Source organism: Thermobia domestica, chromosome 11 (assembly GCF_964235325.1).
Source record: "Thermobia domestica chromosome 11, izTheDome1.hap1.1, whole genome shotgun sequence".
Taxonomy (NCBI): domain Eukaryota; kingdom Metazoa; phylum Arthropoda; class Insecta; order Zygentoma; family Lepismatidae; genus Thermobia; species Thermobia domestica.
The window spans coordinates 153,316,458-153,328,067 of NC_137464.1; the positions used below are offsets into that span (position 1 = coordinate 153,316,458).

Genomic DNA, 11,610 nt, shown 5'->3' on the forward strand with positions numbered 1-11,610 from the left:
GAACAGAACTACAAGACGTATTGCCAACACAACGCTTGTAACATATACTCCAAATATCTAACAACATTCCCCCACATTTCTTCCTTCCCTTCTTTTTTAATCCTGTTTTCCTACATCCGATATGGTGAGAATATCGATATATTCCTAGCATTGGTTAAAACTTTGTTTTATCCACTTCCTTATTCCATTCCAAACCTGACTAATTACTAATGTAAAGATATTGATTCGCATAACTATATCGCAACATTTGTGTCCGCAGTTTGTTGTTTTCCTACATCCATTGCAGTAATGCCTAAAATCAGAACCCTGAAAGTTTTCCCAGGATGTTTCAAATTTATCTTTCTGATATGATTTCTTAATATGCACTTCGTATCTTCTCTGAGATCACCGGTGGAATTTTCCGAATTGGAACATATTTATTTTCAATGGTTTCTGCAGTAGAATTTACTTGTAAAAAATTAAATTAGTTTAACGTCACAGGATTATGCTCTTTAGGATAAGAGAATGGATGATTGGGGCAAGTGAATGATGACGGAAGAATAGGTAAAATGAGAATGTGAAAGGAAACGGTAATATCTAGAGAAAACCCATCGACGAAATGTTGTCAATCACAAACTCAGTTGACCGGGATCAAACCAGGGACACCACTGGTAAACGCTCTACCACTGAGCCACCATGTTCCCTGTAATATAACTTACTTGCAGGTATTCTGGCTATTCTCTTGCCAGTATGGTTTGGATCGAACTGATTTGTTATATTACATTCCACAGGTTGTACACCATTATTGGAACTTAAATAGCTCTGTATCCTTGGTTTTCCTAATATATCTGCCCGCTGACATTACCTTGGCTGATTACCTTGAAATACCTTAGCTGAATTATTTGGCGATGGTCATACATGGCCAATTGATGGGTATACATATGCAAAATCTCCTTATGAAAATTTGCACTTAAAAACTTTTTTTTTTTTTTTTAAATTTCTTACAGGACAAGTTGCATCAATATCTCTCAGTAAACACATCTTCTGTAGCAATGATAACATTCGTAAAGCTGCAGTTTATATTCCAGAACATCTTCGACTTAAGTGTTGGAGAATAGGTCCAGAAATATCGAAAGTACGTAATATTTACAAAAAAGAAATTTGTGAATTGATCATTTTTCGTGCTAACTAAACAAGTTTAAAGTTGCATTTTTAGATGTGAAAAGCAGCGTGCTCTTGGTACTATTTTGAGTGAAGGCGTGCTGATGCCAAGACATTAGAGTGTAATGAGGAAAGAGTTAAAAAAATCATTTTTGTTGATTCTTTGATTTAAATCGATCTTTTTGTTCGTTAACCTATTGCAATCCCAAACAATGTTTCTTAAGCATTAAGGAACAAGTACAGCAACCAGTGGCGACTCGTGGAATAAAAGGTAGGGTGGGCCTTATATATATATATATATACACTCTGCTCTTCCATGCTTAAGGCTGGAGAATTTCTGTACCATTTTTGTGTTGAATTTCTTTATTGTGGTAGTATAGTCTTGGTGTGTAGACAACATTGTTAGTGCATTGAGTCTGTCTTGGCTCATCGAATTCCTTAGAGAAGTCTACACCCTTTTTTAATGTACTGAAACGTTATGATTCTGCTGTACAACAGGCGCTGTCAACACTATGCTCACTAGTTTTGACACCTCAGAAAATGTATCTCAATTAAATCATTGTCACGCAGATATAGTAATAAATCTCTTATGTTATTAATTTCGCAAAGAACATCATTGTTGTAAGCGGCCGATAGCTCGGATTTGAGCTTTTCTTTGTTCAGCATCGGATAGGAACAGGATACAACTGTTAAGTCATTTTCCTGCAAGGACTGTTTTGGAAAAGTTCTGAGGATTCACTATTGAAAACGCGCGTAATACTTTCTAACAACACGCTTACTTTATTTTCCACAACCACACGAAAACACAGGAGGGGGATAACACAAAAGATACTAAGAAGATACACATCTCAACTGAGGAATGGACACGCGGTTGATTTTGGATCCTTTCAGCAGAAGTAAGACAAGAGAGCAAGGTCAAGGGACAAATAAGTGAAAGTGCGGAATAACCTCTCCTCTACAGACAAGGCGAATTTTGGCAACAGGCAAGCTTTAAACCTTTTCGTCGGAAAGGGTCGGGTGCAATCGTGTGGATGAGGGACTACCATCCTTGGCCCACGTTACCTACATTCAAGCCGGGTTTTCACGTTGTTCGCCACACGAGTCTCAATGTAAGACGATACTAAGTCCATACTGAGACTACTAGGCCCTTTTTTCCCTTTATTTTATACTGACCACGTGAATAGCGTGCCCATAAGCGTAAGCAATACATGAAAAAAAAAAACTATTTGAAGAAGTCAGAACTACCGTTTTTGGTTCAGAAGAAGATTATAGCAACGATACTAGCAGGATAACTTAAGATACATACATTTTTCTATATCAATACAAAAACGATGAAAGGCCGGGCCCATTGGGCTCCTTATGGCGGGCCGCCTCTGACAGCAACGTTTATCAACTCTTTTTTTTTTTTTTTTTTTTTAAACGAAAGTTATTCGTATTTGGCAGGAGCGTATTTTTTAAAAAATCGGAACTAGTTTGCGGCACGAAATACATATCAAGTACCTAAACTTCGCCGAAAGTTATAAAATCTAAAAAAAGAAAAAAAAAAGTAGGAGGGGATCGGACCCCTCTAAATACGCCCTATTATCTCAGAACAAACAGACGCACGCACAGAATTTCCTAAATGTCCATGGCGATTTCCCCGTCGAATAGTTAATTTAAAAACCTTACTTACGAAGAGAGGAAAGCAGGATTCCCCCGTTACCTTTTCAAAACGGGATTTTCCCTAATCATCCTTTGCATGACACTCTTTTCATACTGTACTGTACTTACATTTCAGTTTCATTGTATAATGATTATTATCTTCCATAATCGAAATAATAGAACAGAAACGGAATTCTACTTATTTTCACTAAATTATTTCGGAATATGATCTAAATCAATCCACCCTGAATGAGGACATTAGCTCCCCCGCATTGAAAGATAGAAGTTCTAGGTGACGGATGCAACATTTCGATTTTCATTGTTTAAGAAGGTATATTGAAGAAAAAGTGTTAATGGAGCGGCACGGATTATTGAAATTGAGCAGAAAGTGAGGCAAATGTAGGGAGGCATTGAAAATAAGGACTGTCCGAATTACACAAACCGTGAAGAGTAAGCAATTGCAATGAATGTGTTACGAGGGCACTTACTGTTGAACGCAATATACTAGTTTACGCATGTATTCACCATCACAGACGCGCCTGTTGCTTTCGGACGCATTCCCCGCTATTGCTTGTCCCCAACCCCTTGTGCTGAGCCTCTGCTCCGACTCGGTCATATAGGTTTTAGTGGTCACCTATCACAGCTCCGTTTGTGGTTTTACACTTTTTTTCTTTTTTTTTTTTTTTTTATTTATTTTTATTATCGCATATCTCCGAACGCAATATCTACACGCAAAACGGTAAAGTCGTCTTAAAGTGAATGTGTACCGAAGAATTCGTAAGAAATACTTTCTAAAGTAATAACAGTGAATGAACAATGATAAATGACAAAAATTTAATGTATTTAACCGTGAAAATAGTAAACTTAATCTGCAGCACAATGGTCTTACCGTCTTTAAATTACATACATCCTTCACTAAAATACTGATGAGTACATGTCTTTTTGCAACTCTGATATTAGCCACTGATTTCTTGTTAACAGTGCTGTCAATATACAAGCTGTAACTCTTGTAACTTAATATACCTATCCATGAGTTTCAGATCACTCGTCGCCACTTACAGAGTGTTGGCTAAAACAAAACTTGCCAATTAACACGTATAATGTCTTATTTAAACTTCTCAACAGTAAATTCTAATACGTAATAATACGCATTCGGAAAAAATTATCGGTAACTCTTTACTTTGGGCAAGGCAGTGATATGCTATCACTGTTAGTATTATTCACAGGTTGTCACTGATTCATTGCTGTTCCTTATTCACATAGATATTCGTCGTTAATGCCATTACCGTTCCCGATACACATAGTGTTGCCGAGCGAGCGTTAGTGAGTGAAGGCGGGGGATAGAGCCCCGCAGGGCACGTTGATTTCTGTCTTTCGTTCTTGGGAACTGTAACTGTGGGAACCGATCCAGATGAATCAGTTATTGTCACTGCCTTGCCTAAAGTAAAGACTTGTCCAACTATCTTTCTCTATTAGTAATCCTGTAAGTCATTGTCAACCTAACGCTTGTAACATACATTGCACATATCCCACCACTTTACTCAATTTATTCGTTAATTACAGCTTTTAATCATTAATCGTCATACTGGAGGAATAAATTTAAGAATCTGGAGATTAATGTTAGTCTTCATTAAGTTTGCTTATATTCTAATACGGAAGGTGTTCCTCAGGAATCGAATCATTGACTGAATTGACCACAGGAAACTTGCTATAAAAGTAATCTTAAAAATATTTTACCAACGAATGACCCGTGTTTGAAATTCAAGAACACTTTGCATCCTGGACCTACAATTAATACCTACTCCAGGATTTAGTAGAGCTATAATTAGAGACCACGCCTCACGTCAAGTCTTACATCTATCTTTACCTAACATTTATTTCTTACCTTTGTACAAAGAAGTCACAGTGCCTGCTGCTGTTTGGAATGGAACCCAGAGTGACACTCCTTGTTGGCGATCTGGAAATTTTCAAAACACAAGACTTTAATACGAGATCAATATAACCCACACTAACTTATTAATAGTATCATTTTTTCACGTTTTAAAATATATCCATTTACAAATACTTTTTCTTCTTTAAATTTACCTTTGTATAATTGCGCGATTGCTGTAGCAGTATTCTGAAATAGAAACCACACTTTTTGATTTGCTAAGTCTCGTTCACTTTGAAGTTGCCCTTCATAGTCAGGTTCACTTTCAAGATGTTGAATACATTGTTGTTCCCAGTTCGTTATCCAAAAATCAACTAAAGGGTCGTCATCTCGGTCCCTGTCTTCATTCATTTTATAAAGAAATGTTTTTAGTACAATTCTGCACTACACTACAAGCACCACTGTAATAATTAACTATAGTTTTTTTTCTGCCTTACACGTAATTCCAACTCTACAACTTTACACAATCCATCGAGAAGGAAAGACCACTTTTCAACACTAACTTTGCATTGCATGCTGGGTATCATTGGAGACATCTGTTGATCACGTCAGGAAACGTATCAGCTGTGAAACAGCTGACTACACTAACATAAAAATTATCATAAAAGTGAAGAGTAAACAATATCTGTTCATGCCAACATTCCTTCAAATACAGAAACAAAATTATTAATATCCAATTACATGTATATTAGCTACAGTTCTATTTCATTTCGCAAAGATTAGCCAACTATAAAAATAAACCAACACATGTGAAAATTACCATTTAATACATAGGCCTAACGAGTTTTCATTTTATTTTTAATTACTATTTTTGAGGGTTTAACATTTGTTCATATTTATGTTGTTTTATTAATATAGTGGTCCTTGCCCATTAATAGCTAAATAAAACAAATATTATTTTGCAACTGCCGAATTCAAAGCAGAATCTAGAATTTTTCTTTTATATTTACTAACATTTGCTTCTTCCGCATCAGCTAGTTAATGTTTACGTATTGATCTCCGTACTTAGAATTAGAACAATTGTCTGTTCATTCACCTTATGCGTGTGTAATATTTCCAAGAAGAGGTAGAGCCTTATAGCATCGTGATTTATGTATTGATCGACTTTCATCCTACGTAGGAAGGGAATCTGTAACTTGCAACGCGAAACTTGTAAATGGATCAGTTCTTAATAGTTTATTTAATAAAGACAGAAAATAGGGAAATAGGTAAGCCACCCAAATTATAAATAGGGGCGTATTGAAAGATTGAAGGCATTTTATACAAGATCTTTTAGTGGCTAAGTGATCTGCATTTACACCTATGGTGCAGAAGACGCGGGTTCCATTCCCACTACCATAGCTCTGTCTTGTAGGTCAACATCCGACATTTATGCTCCGAGGCTAAGGAGACGATGATGATGATGATAAACGAAATCGTGGAATGAATAAAGTGGGAGGAAACGGAAAAATCCCCGAGAAAATCCAAGCACACGATATTTGTCTACTACAAAGCTCATCGACGCGAGCTCGGATCCGACCAGGCACTCGATGCACTATAAGTGAGTACTTTACCACTGTGTTACCCCGTCTAGTAGCAGTTCACTTTTAGATCTCACATCAAGCTACAGCCTCAGCCAGTCATTTAATTCGTCTGGAATAGGTGAATTAAATGACAATAGAAAAAGCAATTAACACATAAATTAAATAGAAAAGTAAAGAAAGGTTTCAAACGAACGGCCCGAGAAGTGGAAAATGCTTTACTACACAAACACATTCACGAGACGCGCGTGCGTAGAAAACTCTGAAAGGCTTATATGCACTACGAGAAATCACAATAATTACTGTAGAATCCTCGTATTACATGATGTAAAACAAGACGATAGTCAAATTCTTGTCATACGCGGACTAGCTTATGCCAGTAGCTATATGACGTTGTTTGGTCTCCGAGTAGTGAAAAAAAGAATCCCCTGATGATCGATATACTTGAACAGCGGCTAAAAATAGGATAGAGAAGAAAATGACTTACTTATTAGTCATTTTGTCGCTGGAGTAATGACCCGATTAAATAAACATGTGAACAAATATAAATGCAGCAAAAGTACTGTACAAGGGCGCCCATCATAGGGGGAAAGGGGGGCAAGGGGGCGCTCGCCCGTTCCCCCTTCAGAGGAAATTCGGAAGATCGAAAACCCAATACATATTTTAGAATAGTTACCGCAAAATTTGAGACTGCATTTGAAATGTCGCTTATACTTGCCCCTCCCTTGGAAACCACAACATGGGCGCCTTTGGTATTGTACGACATGAAGCAGAAGGTATACTCAGGTTGTGCGACTTATTCCGCCATATACCCTCGGCAACCGCTCTGCAAATACCTTCATAAAAAGAGAAAAGATACATGAGATAAAGGTTAGTGACTTTAGGTGCGATTTGGGATAATGGTTTACGTATCATTGTTATAAAAATGAAATGAGATCTTTAAGTTTAACGTCCCACGGTTATGCCGGTTAGGCTAAAGGAGACGGTGATAATGAGAAATAAATGAAATGGTGAAATGAAGAAAGTGGGAGGAAACGGGAGAACCCCGAGAAGACCCACGAGCACGGTGTTTGTCCACCACAAGGTCCACACGGCGCGAGCTGGGATCGAACCAGGGACCCCAAGCACCGGAGGTGAACGCTCTACCACTGAGCCACCGCCCCCCCCCCATATCATTGTTAGTAGCACCACCAATCCAGTGGTGAGGTAGATGTTTGTTCAAGAAAGATCGGACATATCAAAATCTAGTCTCTTGAAACTGATGAGAAGAGGTATCAAAATGATCGTCGCATATCTATAACTGTCTTCTTGTAAGAATATAATTTGATAATAATTTTGCAGGGTAATTTTAATGCTGATACTATATGGCTAATCGGGAAATTTATATTAGTTGTAAATCCCATAGGAAAATAATTATAAATACGAAAATTAGAAAGAGTAAAACAAAATGTTGCAAAATGGACTAGAAAGTTTTATTTTCGTTTTATTGTTCTTATTTACTGCTTTTATGACATGAAATTTGCCACATACATGTCTGGCGATTATACACATACTAACATTATAAGAAATAGCGGGCGAATTCGTTATCGAATTATTTTTCTTATGAGAGGATTACGTTCGATTACCGTGTCTCCCTGTTTGGGAAAAGCCAATTTATGAGGGTATAGGTTCGTTCCCTGTGGGTTACTGTTTGTGTAAACAGATTTAATGGTACTGGGTTTGATTCCTGAACGTCCTTGTGCTGCTTTATGAAAGAAAACAGACTCTTGGACTAAATAATACCAACCCACAAGTAAACAACCAACGGAGAACAAAACTGGTTAAACTCGGGATTCGAACCATGGACTTTTGGTATATACCGTGTTTGTGATTATTTCCTGGTTTTACCTCAGCTGAATCAGCTGATTGTTTTATTTGTGGTTACCCAGTTCACGGTTAGAAGTTTGGGGAACGTTGGGTGCGAAATACATATCCTTACTCCATATATCCCGTGAGAGATAATACCAACATGTTGTACTGCTGAAACTGTAAACTTAATGAAACAAATACATGCACAGTACTTATCCTCTAACACAAAATATTATCATGCAGCATGCACACTTTTACGTCACTTGTGTATCAATTAATACACACAAAATATATATTAAATACGTATATTTCAAGCTTTTCTTGTGACACTTCACATTTTATAAACAATAAAATACTTTTCAGATTGTAGTAATGTGGCTCCGAATAGCGCTGACAACCGAATACTGATATCTCCGCGCACGTATTTACGGTAACGAAAGTCGAATCATCGAAGAAGTTGGCATAAACACTGTTCACTGGAAAAGAAGAATTCAAGCACTGTTTGTTAAAGTATTTTCACTCCTCCCGCATGCTGGTTCCACGATTTATTCTGTTTACTGGAGATGAAGATTTTATGCACTATTAACTGGAATGTTCGCTTCTTTCCCATGCTGGTTTCATCCTAGCTGACACAGGCTACTTTATTATTTCATTTTTTTTTAGATTTTATAGATAATTATAACTTTGAAGCACTTTAATGTTAAAAACTTCTTCTTAAACTATTATCTTAGTTACAGGATTAGTAACAAAGAGTTGCATTGAGAATTTTTATTTTAGAAGATTTTTTAAATGAATAAATCTGGAGTGGAGAGTAATTACTTTATTCACTTTCGTGGTTGATGTTTCACTCTTCGCGCCCAGTCATTGCAATTTTTTTTCTCGCACAATGGATGCGTATGAATACATTATTGGAATAAAAGATAGTTTCCATTGAAAGCACATTAACCAATTTAAACATATGATAATATTAATAATCCTTAATTAATACAAAATATGCACATTATTGCATATAGTCCGCTGCTGCCTTTAGCCCTGCAATTCAGCTTCCGTAGAAACTAAGCTGAACCAAATTATTTTACCATATTTGGCCGTATGAAGAGAGAAATGGGTAAGCAACCACACACAAACATAGAAACTTTTAAGCGAAAACGTTCGCAGTATTCCAATTCCAAGAATTTTGTCTCGGTGCACGATAATTCCAAGATCTCCTGTTCCGTATACGAGGGTTGATTAAAAGATATATAACGAAAGCGTTATATCTGGCGCTGGGCGGAAATGTCCACTGATGGTGCCCAAAAAGTGGACAAGAATCCTAGCACTTTATTTATTTACGATTTACACTTTATTTTTATGACAACGCATTCATAGTACTATTGGGTTGCATATGCTAGTGGTTCACAAAGGGTTAAAGTTGTTTTAAGTTATTTATACTGAAGTATTGCAATTCGTGAATTCACTTGAAAACACGAAATCACGAAATTCGGTACAATAATGGACACGAGGGGCCATGTCGAATGACGCGAAAGTCCTTTTTTTTTTTTTTTTTTTTTTTTTGTCCATTCGAATAATCTTTTGACTTTAAATTTCCACAACTTTTATAAAATATTATTAAATCAATTGTGAATTACTTCAATGTAAATTTCAGTTGTGCTACAACTAATAAAAATGAGTACACTTCTTTTAATTCAATTCACGAATAGCTTCACTTATTGTTAATACAGAATAAAATGTTTGAAACAAACATGGCATTTATAAACAAATTACAAATGATATTTGTATTAAAAATCTTACTTATGATTTACTCAGTAAACATTTTTAAATCTTGCATAAGCCTACACAATAAAAATATTATGTATTTAAAGAAAATATTGTATGCTCAATGCAAATATTCAATGTTGAATAAAACTATTGAATGCTCAATTAAAATAAGACACTTGATAGGTGCTCAACTAAAATGGTAACACTTAGATAAAATGGTAATGCTCAACGCAATATTTATCCTTAGATAAAATGGTAATGCTTTGGTACTAGATGTAACGTTCAGTGTTTAAAGAAGCAAATTATATTTCGTACAATATATGAGCAAAATTTCATGTACAAATTTTCTTTATGTGAAACCCTATTTTTATTTTATTATTATTATTATTATTATTATTACTATTAATAACGAAACTTAATTTTGAGTCATTTTAGAATGCGTACTATTGTGTCTATGTAGGACATGGTAGGTACATAATTTTCTATCGTCTGCTTGATTCTTAAATAACATATTATTTGGGTAAAATATTCACATGTAAAAAAAAAAAAAAAAAAAAAAAAATCATGCAAATGCAAAACACTCATAGGAGTACTCCACAAGCATAAAATCTCCTGAAAACAGATTGTACTACAGATTGTTCGTTATTTCTTTCTATATAATTCAAATAATGCAGTAAAAATGTTTCCAAAATGTATTCAAATGGGATCTTTTTTTGGCAGGGAGGGGATCGAAAGTGTTCCGTATTCTCATGAAAAATATATGGCAGGCTTAGACAAGTACATATACTGTATTAACAATTGTTGACAATATTTGGACGTTTTAGAACTATGTCCTAAAATCTTGGGGTGCCTGAAGGGCTATAAATAGACGTGAATAAGTCAAAACAATTACCTGAACGCTATATTGGCCGCCATTTTGAAATGAGGCCTATTAGAAAAAAACTGCCATGGTGCCAACTGAACACTGATTTTTTTTTACCATCAGGGGACCTACTAGAATCGTTTTACAGTGAGGTTGCCGTACACATCGAAATGCATACAGCTTCATTGCCAGCAACTGGACTATAGGTGTCCGGTACTGTGCGCACTTCCCCTATTTATGCTAATTTTTTATAATGATTGTTACTTTCCTTTGCTTCTATAACATTACAACAATGGTGATTTTAGGAGTTACATTCTTCCAAGCAGTGTTGCCAACTTAAATAAATTGCTAAATATTATTCTAAATATAGTGCAAATAAGGTAGCTAAACTGCAAAATATTTTTAAATTACTCGTAATTTGTTTTCTGATGCAAGAATGTTTTCAAAAGACGACGTTTTTCATAGTCCTTGGGCTAGCCATAATGTTAATGTCAAAGTTGTCGAACAAGCAATACATGTAAATGCAAATTGTAACTGAAATGCAATTAAACCTGCCATATTTTTGTCATGAGAATACGGGACACCTTCTATCGCCCCCCTAAACCCGAAAAAAAAACTTCTCAACACATTTTTTTAAACATTTTCTCTGCATTATTTGCATTATTTGAAGTGAATACAAAGAAGTAACGATTAATCTGTAGTGGAATCTATTGTCAAGAAACTTTATGCTTCTGGAGAACTCGAGTTTTTTTTTTTTCATTTACATGAGATTTTTTTACCTGAAAAATGCTACGAAAAGAATATACTTAAGAATCTGGCAAACAAAGGAAAATCCTGAACCTACAATGTCCTACATAGACACAATAGTGCGCATTCTAAAATTACTCAAGAAAATAAATCATCATTATATT

General features: G+C 35.6%; 1 protein-coding gene across 1 annotated transcript in view; it reads right to left on the reverse strand.

Moving 5' to 3' along the window:
- LOC145664497 (HUWE1-associated protein modifying stress responses) overlaps window positions 1-5,226 on the reverse strand; it is a 63,820-nt gene extending 58,594 nt beyond the window's left edge. Inside the window, exons 1-2 of the mRNA XM_081731218.1 lie at window positions 4,867-5,226; window positions 4,667-4,738 (exon numbers count right to left, since the gene is read on the reverse strand). Of these exons, the coding sequence (XP_081587344.1) occupies window positions 4,667-4,738; window positions 4,867-5,062 (268 nt within the window). The 5' untranslated portion in view covers window positions 5,063-5,226. The remainder of the gene's footprint in view (window positions 1-4,666; window positions 4,739-4,866) is intronic.
- Between the last annotated feature and the right edge of the window lie 6,384 nt (window positions 5,227-11,610).